Source organism: Pongo abelii, chromosome 11, assembly GCF_028885655.2.
Source record: "Pongo abelii isolate AG06213 chromosome 11, NHGRI_mPonAbe1-v2.0_pri, whole genome shotgun sequence".
NCBI classification, from domain to species: Eukaryota; Metazoa; Chordata; class Mammalia; order Primates; family Hominidae; genus Pongo; species Pongo abelii.
Window position 1 is genome coordinate 67,441,328 of NC_071996.2, and position 20,611 is coordinate 67,461,938.

The following is a 20,611-nucleotide window of genomic DNA, read 5'->3' on the forward strand; positions in this document are numbered from 1 at the left end:
GCTGCCTAGCCCAAGAACTCATCCTTCTCCAGACGCTCACATTCAATGACTGATGGAGGCAGCAGTATCAAAACCGGGCTATTACCCCTGAACAGAGACAGCTCTGACGGGTCATGTACTTACCAGCTTCCCTGTGGATTTGGCTGAGGTCAGCCTGCACTGCAGTTCTACCTCTCCCTACCAATCCTGCTTTCCCCTGTCTCCCATTAGTTATGATAAACTCCATCTCACTATCTGCTCCCAAAGACCCAGTCAACAAGAGCTCCCAGAAATCTCTCTGAGGAACCCCCAGTGGACTGAGAAAGCTTCTTCTGTAGCCCTGATTCTTCTTACACGTTTCTAGTTTCAAAGTTCAGCTTCCAGTTGTACATTCCTGACAGCACTAAAAATTCAGCAGGTCCATATCACCAATCTCTTAGGTTGTCGCCACAGAACAACTGTTTTTTTTTTTTTTTTTTTCTGTTTTAGAATGGCGCTACCATTGTATTCCCACAGCATCAGAAGATGGGAGGTGATTTTTTCTTTACACATTTTGCTCCTCACAGCCAGTCTATGATGCAGGCTTCCTCACATGGAGAGGTCTTTGCTCATTTCTCCAGGGATCCACTTCCCTTTAAACAAGGGATGCTGCTGAAATTATAATGGAGAGCTCCTCTTTGTTCTTGGGATATGTCTTCTTTTCAATAGTTTTGGGTTTCCCTTCTCTTCAGTTCCACAGACTTTTAAGGACAAAGAAAATGCCCACCCCCTACACCCCCCCACCAAAAGACATCTACACAAAATTCCAACCCACAATCACCTACTTATTTTGGAGCACAATATACTGGTTTGCATATTAAATAAAACGGGGATGGCAGAAAATGCTAAAGGCTTTACTCTCCCTTCTTCAATTAGCATTAGTGTAGTGCAGTCATTAGAACAAAACACTTATTTTGTTCCAGTTAAAGGTGAAATACATTCAATTTTTCTTTTCTTTATCTTTTATATTGCACTAGTCATAAAAGCCAAGTCTTGATAAAAGCCAAAATAATAATTCTATATAATATAAACACAGACTAAAGCAAGTGTAAATGTTATGTGTTTTAAAGTCTATGAAAACATGCATTTTTTTAAAGCAGTCAACTCATTGAAAGATGCTAATATTTAAAATAGAAAGTTGTGTTGTCTGCGGAACATGAGACTCTGAGGTATTTGTGAGAGAGAAATTGTCAGGAAAGCAGTAGAACATTTCCTGCCCATGGGTGCAGTCTTGAGGATTTGTAATAGCCATGACGAATCCAAAAACCATCACCACAGCACCAATGGGAAGCATGACACAAGACATAATCTTATCGGAGTGTGTCCTTGGTTCTTCAGACAGTTTCAGATAACAGGCTGATGGAATGATAAAAATGAGGGGAGTTGCACAGAGCACACCCTGCATGTTGAAAACAAAAAACAAGATAATGTTACTAGATGGAAACATTCTTCGGACAGCTTTTAAAAGCATTTACAAAATGTGCTTTTCATGCACATGTTAAACATGTGATAGGTTCAGTTGAATCAAACAAAGGGAGGAAAAATAGTTCTAAGAAAGACTTAGAGATAGGCGTTACCTTTTCCACTGGCATATTTACAAATGAAAATAATGAAATAGTATAACAGCTTATCAGACTTAAGAAAATATTATCACAAAATAATATAGAATATAAAGCAGATAATAGGACTGACTTCTGGCACTCTTGAAATTTCCTGTATTTTCAGTTCATCGTATTTCCTTATATTCTTCATTAAAACTACTGTGTATCCACTATGCCCTTCAAACATGAATGGTCTATTTGTCATTTGTGTATAAGAGGGAAATTTTGGGAAATTGTATAGGGGCCACAATGTCTTTCTTCTTTACCTGAGCTTGTATTGAAGATGTGCCTACCTGTGTGAGAAAGAAAAACTACAACCCTAAGGCAGTTAACATGAAATAGCATTTCTAAATCCTCTTTCAAATAAAACTAAGCACATTAATTACTGAGAAAGTTGACAGCAGAGCTAAATGACTATTACTCATTCACCCTTCTCCACATTAGCTAGGAATAAACCCAACCTAAGGAGGAATGTCAGCTTTAAAATAATGGTGGTAGAATTGTCTATTATAAAAATACCAACAGCTATTGATGTCAAAGGAAGAGACTTTCCTCTTGAATAGGACTAATTTGCAATAGAAACTTAGCAAATAATATAAATGTTAACATTTAATGCATTTTAGGTAATAGGTTTTTCTAATTGTGTTAAATTTTAATTATAGTATATTTAACAATGTAACATACATTAAAATTTTATGACAAATATTCTCTTAAACCACAAAACATACACTTTTTAAAAATAAATTTTATTGTGTATATTTGAGGTTTATAACATGATGTCATAGAATACATACAGATAGTAAAATGGTTATTGTATTGAACTAACATATCTATTCATCTCACATAATTACTTCTTTGGTGATGAGAGCAGCTAATATCTACTTATTTAACAAAAGTCCCAAATATAATACAATTTATAAATTACAGCCCTGATATTGTACATTAAATCTGTAGACTTGTTCATCCTACATATCTGCTACTTTGAATTCTTTGACCTACCTCTCTACATTTCCTCCCTTTGTTTCCTGCCCCTGGTAATCACAGTTTTATTCTTTTATCTCTAACTCTATATATTAGACATTTTAAAAAAATATTCCATGTATAAGAGAGATCATGCACTATTTTGCTTTATGTGTCTGGCTTATTTCACTTAACGTTCTTCAGGTCTATCCATGTTGTGGCTAATGGCAGGATCTCCTTTTTCAAGGCTGAATAATATTCCATGTTATAGACAGATCTATATGACATTCTCTGTATCCATTCATACATCAATGAATACTGAGGTTGTTTCCATCTCTTCACTATTGTGAATAATGCTTCAGTGAACATGGGAATGCAGATATCTTTATGAGGTGGTGATTTCATCTTTTTTGAGTATATACCCAGAATAGAGATTCCTGGGTCATATGATGGTTCTATTTTTAATTTCTTTAGGAACCTCCATTCTGTTTCCCATATTGACTATTCCAATGTACATTCCCAGCAGCAATGTACTAGGGTTCCCTTTTCTTCACACTTCTGTCAACATTTGTTATTTCTGGTCTTTTTGATCATAGCCATCCTAAAGGGTATGAAGTGATATCGCCTAGTGGTTTTAATTTGCATTTTCCTGATGATTAATGATGTTGAGCACTTTTTTGTATACCTGTTGGCCATTTTCATGTCTTCTTTGGAGAAATATCTGCTAAGGTCCTTCGCCCATTTTTTAATCAAGTTAATCATTTTTCTGCTATTGAGTTATTAGAATTATTTGTAAATTTTTTGTAGTAACCCTTTATCAGTTAGATGGTTTGCAAATATTTTTTCCCAATCTGTACGTTGTCTTTTTTTTTCTTCCCGCCCCCTCCGCCCCCCGCCACACTGCAGAGGCCTTTTAGTTTGATGTAGTCCTATTTATTTATTTTTAGTTTTATAGTCTGAGCTTTTAGTGTGATATTCAAAAAAATCACTTCCAAGGCTAATGTCAAGGAGCTTTTATTTTATGTTCTCTTCTAGGAATTTTACAGTTTCGGGCCTTACATTTAGGTATCTTATCCATTTTGAATTGATTTTTGTGTATGGTGTAAGATCAGGGTCCAATTTCACTCTTTTGCATTTGAGAATCCATTTTTCCCAGCATCATTATTGAAAACTATCCTTTCCCCATTGTGTCCTCTTGGTGCTCTTGTAGAAAATTAGTTGACCCTATATGTTTGAATTTATTTCTTGGCTCTCTTTTACGTTCCATCGGTCTATATTTGTGTTTTTATGCCAGTATCATACCGTTTTGATTACTGCAGCTTTGTAATATCATTTGAAATCAGGAAGTGTGATGCCTTCAACTTTATTTTTCTTTTCAATACGGATTGTTTTTTCTATTTCCTTGAAGAATGCCATTAGAATTTTGATAGGAATTATGTTGAATTTGTATATTGCTTTGGGTAGTATGGCCATTTTAACAATATCAATTCCATCCACAGGATATCTTTCCATTTATTTATATGTTCCATTTATTTGTGTCTTTTTCAATTTCCTTCATCAAGATTTTATAATTTTCAGTATACAAATTTGTCACCTCTTTGGTTAAATTTATTCCAGAGTACTTTTTGATGCTATCATAAATGACATGGTTTTTTTGATTTCTTTTTCTGCTAGGTTATTATTTGTGTATAAAAATGCTACTGATTTTTTTATGTTGGTTTTATATCCTGCAACTTTACTGAATTAGTTTATTAGTTCTAACACTGTTTTTGGAACCTTTGGGGTTTTCTACATATAGAATCATGTCATCTGCAAATACAAATAACTTTACTTCTTCTTTTCTAATTTGGATGCCTTTTATTTCTTTTTTTTTTTCCATGTCAAATTTTATTTTATTTTATTTATTTGTTTATTTATTTATTTAATTTTTAGCCAACAACAAATTCTTTTATTTATTTATTTATTTATTATTATACTTTAGGATTTAGGGTACATGTGCACAATGTGCAGGTTAGTTACATATGTATACATGTGCCATGCTGGTGCGCTGCACCTACTAACTCGTCATCTAGCATTAGGTATATCTCTCTTTTTGTTGTCTGATTGCTCTTGCTAGTACTTCCAGTACTATGTTGAAGAGAAGTGGTGACAGTGGGTATCCTTACCTTTTACTGGATCTTAGTAGAAAAGCCTTCAGTTGTTCCCTATTAATTGTGATGTTAGCTGTAGGTTTTTCATAAATAGCCTTTATTATGTTGAGGACTTTTCTCTCTCTAAACTGTTAAAAGAGTTTCTATCAAGAAATGATGTTAACTTTGTCAAATTCTTTTCCTGCATCAGTTGAGATAATCATGTGTTTTTTGTTTCCTCTCTGTCTCTCTTTTTTTTTTTTTGGAGATAGGGTCTCACTCTGTTTCCTAGGCTAGAGTGCACTAGCATAATCACAGTTCAGCTTTGACTTCCCAAGCTCAAGTGATCCTCCCACCTCAGCATCCTGAGTTGCTGAGACTACAGGCATGTGCTACCATGCCTGGCTAATTTTTTGCAGAGACGAGGGCTCACTATGTTGCCCCAGCTGGTCTCAAACTCCTGAGCTCAAGTGATCCTCTCGCCTTAGCCTCCCAAAGTGCTGAGATTACAGGTGTGAGCCACTGCACCCAGCTGTTGATGTGGTTTTAGTTTTCATTCTCTTATTATGACATTTCACAAATGTTGTTCTCTGAAATAATAAAATGTAAGTTTTTAATATATAAAATCAGTAACAAATGTGATATTACTTTACAACTAAATGCAAGCTTTTCATAAACTATGTTTTTCTAAATTTAAAAGTTAATTTGCAAGCATACACAAAAGTAGAAAGAATAGTAAATGAAATCCTATGCAACTATCACCTATGGTTTAAAAGCTTTTTGACACATTATTTTGGTAAATTTTCTCCTGGGAAAATAACAGCAAAATAAATTCGAAGTTGAATGATGTAAAATTATAAATTGTACCTTTAAAATAGCTTTAAAATAACTATATTCTCACACCAGTTAATAAAATTGCTGTGTGTTTCATACAAAGCAATCTCTCCATACCAGAAATATTATGACTATGATCCCAGTTATGTAACTTTTTGAATTTTTACAAAAACAAAAGTGTCCAGAGAAAGAATGGTAGGGACCACACTGCATGGAAAATATTTCCAAAGTAAGAAACATAAGAATGAGAAAATACTAAAAAATACCAAAATCATGTTCTAATTTAGAATATATGGAAAATATACTTTTGCCATTCATAGCACCTGAATACAAATTAATATCTACAAAGGTACACAAAAAATAAACGATTAGTTGTCATATGACTAGAATGAAATGTATTATGGATTCCATAGATTCTATCATAATATTTGGAATTAACAGTGCTTTTTAAGTTATGGAAGATACTGTTAACACTTGGTCTGTATTTATAACAAAAAGTATTACCCTCTGATTTCTTTAAAATAACAATTTATGAAAACAACAAACAGTAATTCAAATACAAATGTGTGTGTGTGTCTGTGTATGTGTCTGTGTGTGTTGTAGTCTCCTCTTTGTAGTCACAAACATGTGGCTAATTCATCTGGAACTGCAGATTGTGAAAGTACTATCAGGACAAAAAACACCCCCAGCTTCTGCTAAGAAGCTGTCATCAGTCAGCCTTTTGGTACTCTTCCAAACTTAACTTGCTGGGCAGTGCAAAGCAATGGGTGTTCTATTTATGTTATAATTCTTAAGTGTTGAGAAAGTAGCAATTAGAGGAAAGACTATATAGCTCATATTTCTACTGGAAGGATTCCAGCTGAGTATCTTGTTTAGATACCAGCTACTTTCTTGATATTTAAAAGCTCAGTCTTACTAAAGGTTGTTGCTAGAAGTCAAGATCATCAGTAAAATAATAGTGTGGTTGCATCTGATCTATTCCCTATGAATTAGTCGAGCTGATTTGATCTATTTAATGTAGACTTGCCTAAGGATATACCACTGGCTTTGGAATAATTTTTGAAATTGCTTGACAGGATGTAAAATCATAACTGCTTATTAAAAAGACAACAAAATATAGTCTAAGTTATAAAGACGGGACAGTTCTTATTAATTGATAATAACACTGTGGATGTCAGAGTATTTTGAAGTTTGCTGGAGAGAAAGGACAGAAGCTATTGAACATTTTTATTGCCAGTACGGATTGAAAAAGTGCCTGAATTTTCCTACCTGAATAGAAATTTCTCAAATGATGCAAGGAAGCTGGAAACTAAATAAAATAATGCTTATACATCTTTTAAATTTCTACCTTGTAATCAATCTAAACTCATGAAATTCACTCCAATACTTCAAAAAGAAACTCTCTCTTGCTCAGGAAGTCTTTGGCAACTGGGGTTATGGCTTGCTCACCCCAAAGACTGTATTTCTTTATCTGGGTTCTTGCTGGTATTTGGCGTGCTTTCTTCCTTCCACTGTAAACCACACACAATGCTTGTTGAGCTGGTTATGCTGGCACAGGCACCAGCTGCTTCATTTTCTCTCTTTGTACTGCTGCGAGTAGAAACCCATAGGGCCCAATTACTGCAGATGCCTCTTTTCTCCAATAGCAACATTAGTGCTAAGACGCTAGATTCTTGTTACAAAGAATAGTGCTTATATTTATTTGATTTGCTTCTAAAATGAAACCTTTAAAACTTAGTGTGTGTTTGCTTTGGAAAAATATTTCATTGTTGTCTACTGACATGAAAACAAGAAAAAAAAAGGAAAGCAAGGTTCTATTTTTGAATTTAATAACTAATATTACCTCAATTCATTTTATTCTATATTATTTGGTGATACCAAATAGTAGTATTTCCCTAACTTTGCATGATCTGATTCATCTCATCTGTGAAGCTCATTATTCTACTTATTCAGAAGCTAAAATAAAAAAGAATTTCTAAAGTACTAAAATTGTTATCTAAGATAAAAGCTATTAACTACATTTCTAAAGTACTACAATTACTAAGATGAAAGTTGTTAACTAAGAATTATTAAGACAAAAACTTTTCCGTTCCATTTTATTTCATCTCCTGGTATGTTTTAACCCATTATTAAAGTCTATCCATATGTATCACAGATTACTCTTAACCTTTCTTACAGATAAACTCAATGCATAGATTTTATAACCTAAGAAAGTGGATAGAGAAATGAGCATAATTATTTTACATAACTTAAAATCTTATGCTTAGGAAATCTCAGAGTAGTGTAACGATTTAAAATGTGAGCTTTAGGGTCCAAATGCCTGTGTTCAAATCTGTATTTTTTTACTTGTAACTAGTATGACCTCAGACTATTTAATCATGCAGTGCCTCAGTTTCTTCATCTATCAATTTAATATAGATAAAAGGAGATGATACTGCAAAGCAACTGGTACAGAGTAAGTACTCAATACATGGTAGCTCACATTATTATTATTATTCTTCTTTTTTTTTTATTTTTTGAGATGGAGTCTTGCTTTGTCACCCAGGCTAGAGTGCACTGTCGCAATCTTGGCTCACTGCAACCTCTGCCTCCTGGGTTCAAGCAATTCTCCTGTCTCAGCCTCCCGAGTGGTTGGGACTACAGGCACATGCCACCACACCCAGCTAATTTTTTTTTTTTAAATTTTTTAGTAGAGACAGGATTTCACCATGTTGGCCAGGCAGGTCTTGAACTCCTGACCTCAGGTGATCCGCCTGTCTTGGCTTCTCAAAGTGCTGGGATTACAGGCACGAGCCACTGCACCCTGCCCACATTATTATTATGAAGTGGAACACAGCATGCTTTAAGTTACTTCTAAAGTGTTGCATGATCCAGCATGTATTAGTTACTAACAGACATGATGCTTGATTTGGCTCTATTAGACATGGTAAGTGTCCACACAAAAAGGAGTTGAGTAAAGATTTGAATACGTTCTTACACACACCAAAATATGTACTGATGTGAAAAACACTTATTCTCAGGTGGTCTGAGAAAGGAGAGCCTAGATTTTATTAATTCTTACAAAGTGCTTTAAAACTAGTGTAATTGTCTTGGACTATTAGGTCATAACAGACAATTTAGCACTCTAATTTTTAATGTATATCTATATAATCAGGTTTTAAAAAAATCTAAAGATCTTGAATCATATTTTAAATTTTAAAAATAGTCCTCCAGGGCCAGCTCAGATCTTGACTTTAAAATAGATATTCACAATGTATTCTTCTATGATTATTCTTTAATACCAGAATTCTGTCTTAACCAAAAAAGTTTTCAATATAAGTATAATAAAGAATATTTAATATGATTATATGCCTACAATTTTGTTGTGCAAATGCCACGGAGATTAGCAATTAACTTTACAGAAAGTAATGGCTAGATTTACAAAAAAATACTCATTCCTGAAAAATGAGCAATATGTGTGCACTTGATTAACTTGAAAACAAGAAAAAAAAATTTGTTGGGCTATCACTATGTAGTGAATGTTCAGGCAGATAATAAACATATTTTGTCTTACAACAAAATCCTAAAATATCAACAAACAAATCTGTGGACTCAAACAAGATATTTCACAAAACAGGAAAAAACAGGGCTTGGAAATCATTATGTTGATTATCTCCACAGCATAGGTGAAAGATTACTACTACTGTCAACAGCAACCATTTTTTATAACACTTCATTTCCTGGTACTACATTAAAGAAAGCATCTTATGTCTAAGAATATTTATAGAAATAGATCCTGAACTGTAGTCCCAAGGTGCAATCACCCATGCAATAATTTCAGCACTGTGTTCTCAGCCCTGTGCCAAATACTATGGAGGAGGGAGGAGGTGGTTAAGTATTTTTGTCTTCAAAGACCTTACCAATTGTTAGGTAAGGCAAGCTTATGGACAGCTTCAAGAATACATGACACGAGATAATACATAAATTAAGTCAGCGCATTAATGTAGTAGTGATCCATCTACACAAATCAAGATTGGTATGCGAAATGATTTTTAGTGGCCCTACTAGTCTTTGGCCTATGCAAAATTGGGAAGAAGTTAAAAGTTACCTTTGACACTTGCTTACTTTCCTATGAGCTTTCCTTCCACTGTTGGTAGAATAGACAATTACCAGTCTCCTGAGGTTTTGGAAACTGCTTACTCCCCACTTTCCATTTACAAGAAAGTCCCCAGTAGGGTCCCTGACTGAATTCCCTCCTGCCTTTGTATGGAATTTCAAATCAAAATGGCATCTGGATGACATAGTAACTTGGGCACTGACACTAATACCTTCACCTATGCCTCAATTCTCAATGAAATGAGTAAATGATGACTTGGGATCCCATCTGTACGGGTTTGCCCTCCCTGTGGTGCATGACCAATAACTGGTGGGTGATTCTGATGAGAAATTCTGTAAGGATTGTAGAAGATTAGCCACTTTGTAGCGGTAGAACAACTTCCACTCCTGTCTTAGCAAATGACATCATTATTCTAGTTCCACAAAATAAAACCAAGAAGTCATTCTGCCCCCGTCTTCCCAATGGAATCTGTGTCACCAAATTATGCCGATCTTTTCTGAAAAATGTGTTTTGGGAATCCATCCATTTCCTTCTGTCTTCTTTTCTTTTCTTTTTTTTTTTTTTTTTTGAGACAGGGTCTCACTCTGTTGCCCAGGCTGGAGTGCAGTGGCGCCATCTCAGCTCACTGAAACCTCTACCTCCTGGGCTCAAGCAATCCTCTCACCTCAGCCTCTCAAGTAGCTAGGACTACAGGCACATGCCACCAAACCCAGCTAATTTTTTGTAGAGATGGGGTTTCACTGTGTTGCCCAGGCTGGCCTCCAACTCCTGGGCTCAAGCAATCCATCCACCTTGGCCTCCAAAAATGCTGAGATTACAGTGTGAGCCACTGTTCCTGGCCTCCTCTGTCTTCATCACCTATATTGCAGTTGAACTTTTATGTTTATTTGTGAGAATGCATAGATCCTTTCTTATTGCATTCATCCTTATATTCTATTGTGTGGCACATAGTAATTACTCAATAAATGTATGATCAGTGAATGTGAATAAACGAATTAGAAGTTGCACTGGATCTTAAAGTTTTTGTAAAATTTGGACAGAAATGAAAGAAAAATAATCATTATGGGAAATAAAAAGCAGATAGGACAAAGAATAATGGAAAGAATTGATACGGCTTATTCACAGGGCAAAAAATAAGATTGACCAGAGCTGAACATAGATTTTGGGAAGTAAATGGGAAATAGTTTTATACAGAAGACAAGACGGTAGAAGCAACAGAATTTATACTTGCTCTGGTAGGAAAATGCCGATAAACTGAAAGCAGAACTTAAATACATGATAGGTGAAACAGAGCTGGGATTAATTCAACTGTGATATTATGAGGACTTCTATTTGGTTGATGGCAGTGCAGACTATAAAAGAAAAGTCTGGAGAGAGAAAAATATTTAAAGAAAAAGAAATTGTGTCATAGCAAGTGAATGGATATAACTTGAATCCTTTCATATTTCTCATAAATTTCACTAGATTTATTATTATTCAGCAAAGAAAAGTCCAAATCCACTTAATTTATAGACATTTTTAGTAACATTTATGTGTTATAGTAAGTGAGATACGCAAAAGTACTCTAAACCAGGGTTTCTCAACCTCAGCACTACTGACATTTTGGATCAGATAATTCTTTGCTGTGAGAGGCCTGCACACTGTGGGATGTATATCCCTGGCCTCTACCCACTAGAGGCCAACAGCACTGCCTACCCAGTTGTGACGACCCCCTATGTCTCTAAACAACCACTGCTTTAAAACTGTATAGTCCCATCAAGTGCACACAATTGTCACTGAAAATATTTACTATTACAAACGTATTTTCATTCCATTTCAAAAGTGACACCTTTTTTAAGGAAAATGCATCTTATGTTCAATGTAATCATTATCTTTTAAAGAGAATTTTAGAGTGAAGGGGTAAATCTTTGCATATACTCACATTGAGTTCTAGAACTATCCCAAGGCAATCAATCAGCAATGACACAAGCGTGGCTACAGTGATGACCATCACTGTTACAACAATGTGGAAAACCGACGAAAGATTCCCACCGAAAAACACATTGGCAATTACCTGCCGAATAAACAGATTATTTTGAGAGGGACTTTTAAAGGCATGCAGGATTTATTGAGGGAGAATTTCACAATAGTATTCAGGAATATATAAAATACTACCAACAAGGCTATTAATCAAATCTCAAGTCACTAGGAATGTTCTATCTTTTCCAAATTACTTACATACAGACACACATATCAATAACAAGTATTCCTTGTTGAACTATTAGTCAGTGGATTATATTACAGACCTATATTGTGGCATACTGATGTTTCAATATACGTATCTTTCAAGTATAGGAGAGACTTTGGAAAGTTATCTTATCCTTCTTTCTTGAGTCCAACAGGTTACTATTAAAACAAACTAAACATGCTATTTAGATTATTTGCATGGCCTCTAAGAAGTAGCTGTCACATTTCCCTTATTAATACTGGATGTGTAATATCCTTTACTAGCAAGAAATTAATTCTGCATAAACTAATTCCTATTTGTTATAATTTAAGTCTATTTTATCTTGCCTTTCCTCAACAAAAATGGGGAAGAGTTCATCACCATTTTTCATGACTACTCAGATCAGGAAAGCAATAAAAAATTACCAACTTAATGTGTCCCATATTATGATATGGTTTGCAAAGATAAAATGTCAGGGAAATGATTCCTATTCTCAGGAATTAATTCTTGGAGGCATACAACGAAACTTAAAAAAGCAAGTAGAGATCAATTTATAACAAGACAAAAAAGATCAAAGAGAATTTAGGACTACAAGGAGCTTTAGGTATCTAGAGCTGCCTCCTTAGAGTAATCTCCTTTAAAGCATCCCTGAAATATGCTTGACCTACCTTGGTTTGAGGTAGGGCTTGAAACATGCACAAGATTTGGAGCAGAATTACAGGCTGAGACAAGAGCGTGAAAAAGAGCAAAGAGGTAATAACAGGAACAATACCTATGGAGGATAAAGAGATGAAAGTCTGAATAAGTAGTGACCCTGTGCAAAAGAACAGTGAGACAAAGAGTTGGAAATAAGAGAAGGTCAGATACTGAGGTATCATAAAGAAGCCATCTCTGTAAGCTGTGCTGCCTGGATATGCAACATCTCCCATGTGTCACATACTGCCATGACTTTGCTAATAATTTAATGGTGATATTAATAACATAAGTTGTAATGTCTCTCCAAATATTATCATATTTAAGATCCATTCTTACAGATGCCTCTATGATATAATTGTGAGAGTGAAAAATCACTTAGTGAGGCAGGTAGTAAGAGATATTTATTAAGGGTAGACGCCTTTTTAGTGCTTTTATGAATTGAAACAGTTTGATTATATTTTTGTCAGTCATACATTTGTGTGTGTACGTGTGTGTGCATGCAGAATGAAGAGTAAGAGAAGGGAAAGTTATAGACACGATTCTTCTGCTGAGTATTTGCTATTGTGGCAGAGATCTTGATTCAGTTCTGTCTTCCAGCCACAGCAGCTAGAAAGGAAACTCAAGTTTCAAGTACTAAACACAGAAGTTGTGCAGGTGAAGTGACTCAGATCGTCTGCAGGCAGGCAGTTTACTAGCAACCACATGAGAATGCACCATCTGTTCTTACTTGCTGATCTAGAGATTAGATTTGAACCTACGTACTGAGCAGAGGCTAAAATAATACCATTTCCTGCATCTAACAATAGCTAGTAAAGTTTCGAAAGGCTCTTAAATTAAAAAAAAATTAGTTCAGTCTATTTCTCCTTTATAGTCAAGGTAGAGAAATGGCCTGTGAGTTGTACATGTGTGAGGGAGAGAAGTGCTAGTTGTAAAGGACATACACAGTGCTAAACATTTCCCTCTTCTGTTTCCCCGTGCAGTCAGTTCCTTATCCCTGGGACTGACTTAAAGTAAGCCCTGGCTTGCCTCAAGAAGCCTGCTGATTATTTAGTGTATTTAAAGCTCTGTAGATATTTCACTTATCTCATTAGACCCTTTCACATGGTGCACTGTATAAACAGCCTCTAGGAACAGATCCTATGACTGAGCCCTTTTCAGTGTGGTCCCTGAAAGACCCACTGTGAAGCAAGATCATGTTTTACTGCTGACTGGTACAGTGGATTTTTAGCTGACAGCATAAGGGATTCCTGACAGGCCATGTTATCCAATTTTACACCAAGAGAATGAATTCTGTTTCAGATAATATTTCTCTACAAATCCAAGTGGAATATATAACCCAATTTAGAGCTTTGACAATATAATATATTTATATGTAAATAATATCCTATATATTTATGTTATTATTTATATTATTATTTTATGTTATGTATAGTTGTAAATATATACATCTACATGTATAAATACATAAATAAAATATATCTGTAAAACTAAAAGTTCAGTTGAATTTTGGTTCTCCATGGAATATAAGATATTTTAGTTTTTAAAAAATAACAAAACCAGTTAGAATGTGTAGATTCTACAGTGCCTTTAATACATGTTGACTGATAAAACATCTAAGCAAAAAGATAGTTTTGTAAAACATGTTTTAAACCTTGGTACTTAATTTCTTTGTAAGAATGCCTTAAAAGCAACAACTTTAGTTTGGCTGTCGCTAAAGGCTGGCAGTCACTTTGGAATGCAGTTGTATAAATATTTGTGCTCACTGTAATATAAGCCAAATCCACCAAACCTAATTTTCAAACTGAACTTTTGAAAAATTGTCTTGTAAACATCTGAATATAAATTCATCTTTAAACTCTGACATTTTAGAGTCAAAAAAGAAAATCTTACAAATTATACCATTTGTCATGCCCTTGGGAATTTGCCAAACTGTATTATTTATAAATCTTCCTAAATTAAATGTGGCAGAGAGATCACCTGGGTAAAGCGTTGGGAAGGAACCGCGCTTACCTCTCTGGTCACAAAGCATTCCATAGGGTATGTCAAAATGACAGTGACACCATAACAAAATCTTCCAAATGTTACCAGGTCATCATTTCTGCAGTAATTTTCAAATAAGTCCCCTAGATAATAATATAAAATAAGTTTATTTACTAGATACTAAATGTTTGCGATAACTATCTAGTAAATTAAATATTAGATATTACAGTTATGCATCACCTAATGGCCCACATATATGATTATAATGCTGTATTTTTACTGTATTTTTTTCTATGTTTAGATACATAAATACTTTCCATTCTGTTACAGTTGCCTACAGAATTCAGTACAGAAACATGCTGTAGAGGTTTATAGCCTAGGAGCAATAAGCTATACCGTATAGCCTAGGTGTGTAATAGGTGCTACCATCTAGATCTGTGTAAGTATACTCTATGAGGTTTGCACAATGAGGAAATCACCTAACAATGCATTTCTCAGAATGTTCCCTGTCATTAAGCAACACATGACTTATAAGTGAATCTCCATAAACTTCATTTCATTTAATTAAGAGAATAGATGACCAGGTCTAAATAAAAGTTTTTGAATTCAATAACTATGTAGTTATTCACTGATTTAAACCAGTACATGCTCCATGTGAAGATAAATCCATCACTGATAGTTTTTCTCTTATTATTTGTTTTTGGTAGATTTGCTGCCAATTTGTACTGACTTCTGAAAAATACTTTATCCATTGTCTTCTTACATCAGAATCGACTCCCTAAATTCTTCAGCACTGGCTTTGTAAACTGGTTTCTGGTCTTTGTTTCTGGTGAGTAAGTGACTTCATTATTTTTTAAAAATGTCTGTTAAAATAAACAAATTTCCTTTTGAAATGCTATTCTTAGATCAAAAACAATCCTGAAAGGAAGAGTAGACCAGTACATCTGGGGAGCTGAATTTCCTGTGTATCATGCTATAGGGTTTCATCACAACCTTGGGGCCACATCGAGAAATTCCAAACATATGTTGCCTTTCATGGCACCTCATGAGCCCAAGTGTAAATGCAGTGATTCAAAACTGTGAAAATATGGCTATGTCCCATAAAGAACATTAAATTTAATAAGTTCCAGACAAATGATGGACTAAATATACCTTGAAACAATTCTTATTTACAGAGTATATTTCTCAGCTGTCTATGAAGAAATACAGGGATCTAACTAGGGCACAGATGTCATGTCATCAAAAAACAATTACCTACAACTACAGTAGTCTATGGAAGAAATAAAAAAATAAAAATAAGACAATGACTAATGCTGAAACAGAGTATTTGGGCTTGCTTATCTTCTGAATATAACATGCTTAAATGTTAAAATTGTGGTTACCTTTTTAAAATTAAATTTAATTGAAAATTAGATCAATACTCAATACTACACCATTTAAAAAGAAGAAAAGCTATAATACCTCTGTACTGTTTTTTTCATTACAAAGCTGAATATTCTAAATAATTTGCCTCTTCCCAAGATTTACTTTAAGTGGCTCTTTCCCCTCCCCCCATCAACTAGAACAAATCTACATTACTTTAGAACATCCCTTTTGGGCAGGAGGGGATTAAAACACAAAGTAAAGGTGGCAGAAACCTTTTTCAAGGTTGACTGAAAAGATTCCAGCACTCTAAGAAAAAAGGACTGAAGTTCCTCGTTCACTAACCTCCACTAAAAAAATGAGCCCTACTGTCTTTTCAAAAGTCACTAGAAATGTCAAGGAGAATCTAGAGTTCCCACTGCCTCTCAAGTTGAAATTTATCTACTGAAAGAGGTTAGAAAAGAAGAATGCAGTATGCACAAATTAGACTAGATTTACCTAAGGAGAGGTGGCCTGGAGAAACAATGTCAGCTTATTGCGGCTTGAATCTAAGTGTATTTTAAAGAATTACAGCTAGGGAGAAAACGGCATTAAAAACCTGTCAGCTTTGTTTTATAAAGATTTAATTATATCTGAGCAATTACCACTGATAAAAACTCCAGGAAGATGTAACTAACAAAAAAGGTTTATGTCTTACAGAAAAGGCATTTAAAAACCAAGATCCTGTACAGACCAGAGCCCACAGGCCATTTGCATTGGCAAACTATGTAGCAATAGTGATACATAGCAATGCTTTGGAACACAATTCTTATCAGAACTTTCAAGGTCACTTAGTTACTGCACTCTAGTGGCACATGCCTGTATTATATTTTTGAATGCATTTGAATTTTGTTGATCATTATTTTTTGAAGCCATCTTTCTTCATTTCCTGAGAAATATTTGCCTAAAGTCATAGTGATCTGTAACCTCTGTTCAGAATAAGGCAGCCATCCTCCCAAGAGCACCCAAGTTTTCAGAAAACTAAGCTAATGGGAGCTAGAGGCAAAGGGACAACTTTCAGAGGGTCATGGTTGACCAAAACAGGGCAGGCAGAAAGAGGATGGAAAGAAAACTGAACTTAAGAGTCAGAAGACTTGTTTTCTGGTTTGTCATCAGCCAGCATGAGCAAGTTACTTCATCTCTTTGTGTTTTAATCAGGGGGTAAAACTAGTTATTCCACTTCCCTTCAAAGGGTTGTTTGAAGGTCAATGAGATAATAGACCTGCAAGAGCTGTGAAATATGTAAATCACAGCCTACTGCTGGACTGCCCTGAATACTACACTACACTGATGATTGAATGTAAGGGTCAAGGGAAGTAGAAGAGAGGACTGCTCAGTTGCTGGGCCTGGGTGAGTGCAAAAAAAGAGAGAAATATCTTTGGAGGGAGGAAGAAAAGGTCTGGTTTTAAGGGAAACATGATGTTTTGTGATTAAGACAAATATAGAACAACTGAGTAGAAACGTCCTACAGGCAGCAGGTTGGAGACAAAAAGAAAGGTCTGGGTTAGAATTAAAACAATGAAAGTATCTGGAAATTTTTTGAGAGAAGAGCAAACAATATGCTTGAGCCCGTTATCTGCGTGGTGTGGGACGGAGTGGAGTGGGGGATTAGAGAGGGTAAAGAAAAAGAAAACAGAGAAAAAAAATTAACAGAGAGAACGAATAACAATGATAATATAGTAATACTCTTTCCCCTAAGGGAGGAAAATTTGAGCAAAGAAAGGAAGTTCAGTATTGTTAAGTGATTCAGAGAGATTCAGGAGAATCCAAATCGAGGTTATTTGCTCTGAAGATTGGGAGGCCACTGGTACCTTTGAAAATGAAGCTGCAGTGGAGGACAGCCAAAAATCATGTGCTGGGAAGTGACAGTGTGTGGAAGGAGAGAGTATGGGCTACAGAACTAAATTGAGCAGTTTAAAAAGGTAAAAATTAGGAAACAGACAGCAGGGGGGCAGGAGGGTAGAGAGAATGGGTGGAAGAGAGTAATCTTTGAAATAGAACACTGGGCATACCCGTTAACAATAATGAGTAGAACATTCAGTGTACCTGTACCAATGCACATGAACACTATAACTGAATCTCTCATTTTACCTTGGGTGAAGCCAGTAAATGTCAAGTATCCACATGTAGCAAAGAATATACAGATAAATACAGAAATCACGATGGACATATGGATAAGGCGGGACCACTTAGCTACTGTGGGTTCTTCTAAAGAACTGTAAACTAAGAAGGAGTTATGGTGGCAAATAAATGCTGCAATACAAAAAAAAAAGAGCATTATTAAAGCAAGCACCAGGGTTTTCTTTTTTAGTTCTGAAACTCAGAGATATATACTACTTTAGATGCCAATGAACTGAAGTTTAAACATACAAATTTATTAATATGTCAGAAAATAATTTTTCTAATAGTTCTAGAAATGAGACCATTCATTCACATCAGGCTTATATGGTCTTTTCATGTTACTCTTGATATAAACCAGGCCAGTCCAACCTTCTCTCTCATTTTCCTTTTCCTAATGACCCTTCCCATCTTAAGGAAATCTAAATACCATCGTTTTCATTCTGTTGCTTCCTTTGCCATTTGGGACATAATAAAAGGTTTGAAGAAGTCCATAACACTTGCTAGCCTTCCAAGTTAAGAAACAAGATGACTGTAATGAGTTTCTGCATGAGAAATAGATTTCTCCAAATTGAAGCAAATTTTAGTGATGAGTGAGAAAAGTTTGAGCCTAATTTTATATTGGCACAAACTAGATCATATGCTGCTAATAGGAAGTCTAAAACTTAGGACATCTGCTATCCAGACATAAATATGAAACACAGCACTTTTTCGTGGAACAGAGAACTTCACATTGAGAAAGGGCCTTTGAAACCAAATACTCACCAAAAGACATAACCCCGACCGCTTGAATGGCATTGGGCTTTGCAAATACCCAAGCGTCTTCTGTTTTTGGTCTAGAAGAAAAATCAGTTAACTTGATAAATTATTAAATAAATTCAAGCATCAGTATATCAGATAACAATAAATGGTATCACAAATATAAACTGAGTGTCTTTAAGCCAGAAATTAATAAGGGGCTCCCATTAATCTTGTGTAATCATGAATAAATTTCCCAGGAGCATGAGTGTTATCTCTTAACCCCAGTCCTCTAAAATGTATGTCAAATACTTGGACAAATTCTATTTTTACATATGTAAAATATCCAGACTATGTAATTTTGTGAATTTGTTTATTTGCTCATCAATTTAACAGACAGCATTGATTATGCACCTACCAGTTGAGCTACCTTTTGAGGGAGATACAAAAATTAATAATGCCCAGTTACTGCTGTTCATTCCGCTCTTATTTTTTTCAGGCTTAACCTACCCAAGAAAAATTTAGTCAGCACTAAAATTTATTGAGGGAGGTAAACATGAACTAATACTAATTGAGGATGTACTATCTTCTAGAAACTCTACTGTGTTATCTCATTTAATTTTCAAAATAACACTTAAGTATTATTATCACCATTTAACACATGAAGAAAATCAAGCTCTGGATGGTGATATAACTTGCCAAGCTTCCACAAATAATGAGTGAAGAAGTTGAGATTTATCTTCTTGGTTTATTCACTCCCATATTTTTTCCAGGCGGAACCATCTGACAGTGGCCTCAAATTCCCACCTGTAGATGTATTTCTCAAGGTAATTTTAGAAATATATGCACTTTAAACAGCTTGAAACAGGCTACATCCTAGTGGAATTAAAATATTTGATACTGGCAGTGATAGGTCTACCTGGCTAACACATCCTGAATAATGATGAACAGCAGAGGCTCTAAGGTCAGTTAGCTTAAATTGTTTTTCTGGCCTCCTTCCACTTATTAGCTGTGTGATTTTAGGCAAGTTACAGGACCTCTCTGTGCTTCAATTTCAACATTTATAAATTGAGGATAATTGTAGTATCTAACTCATTAAGTGACTGTATAGATTAAATGAGATAAAATATGTAAAACTTCTGGAAGAGAATTTATCACATAGCACATGTTCAATAAACAGTCATTAATATTAATGTTATTATCCAGCATTATTAATAAAGGCAGCAAAAAGTCTAAAAGTATGGCCAACTTCCCTGGGAATGGAAGGCTTGAGTGAGACTCAAAACAATGCTTGAAGAATGGAACAGGGATGTTCCTAGGAAGCATGAAAAGGGACAGGGTGTTTTCAATAAAAAAAAATTCTAAAGATGAAGACCCATATATTTCATAAGTTTGTTTATTCATCCTCTACGTAAAGAAGGTACGTACAAAAAAATCTTGTTTGTTGTCCACACTTTGCGGGATTTATGCATTATATCATCCTTTTTCCCATATATGAAACGAGCAGTTATAGACACAAAGAAACTTCACAGAAAGGCTGGCCTGCAAGGGAGGCCACGGATTGTTACAAGACTTGCTCCAATTCCCAGTTTTGGGAGTGGGAACTACTGCCACCTGCTGCCTCCACTACTCTAAAAGCAGTCGACATTAAAAGCAGCATACCTGTTAAATTCCAATGTCAATGTGAAAAAATACGTATTTTGTACATGATCCTTAGAAAATGATTTCGATCAGGCAGCACTAACAGTTGTAGAAACTTGAGGATTCTCTAACTTTGCAATATGTTTTAAATGGTATGCTTTCCCTCTTACGGTTTTTGCACTTGGAAAATATT

The 20,611-nt window shown here is 35.0% G+C and overlaps 1 protein-coding gene across 1 annotated transcript in view; it reads right to left on the reverse strand.

The window, feature by feature from the left end:
* Positions 1 to 466: 466 nt before the first annotated feature.
* The window catches only part of SLC38A11 (solute carrier family 38 member 11), a 60,680-nt gene continuing 40,535 nt past the window's right edge, over positions 467 to 20,611 (reverse strand). The window contains exons 8-12 of the mRNA XM_002812531.5: positions 18,805 to 18,875; positions 18,013 to 18,174; positions 14,551 to 14,663; positions 11,560 to 11,691; positions 467 to 1,417 (exon numbers count right to left, since the gene is read on the reverse strand). Of these exons, the coding sequence (XP_002812577.2) occupies positions 1,124 to 1,417; positions 11,560 to 11,691; positions 14,551 to 14,663; positions 18,013 to 18,174; positions 18,805 to 18,875 (772 nt within the window). The 3' untranslated portion in view covers positions 467 to 1,123. The remainder of the gene's footprint in view (positions 1,418 to 11,559; positions 11,692 to 14,550; positions 14,664 to 18,012; positions 18,175 to 18,804; positions 18,876 to 20,611) is intronic.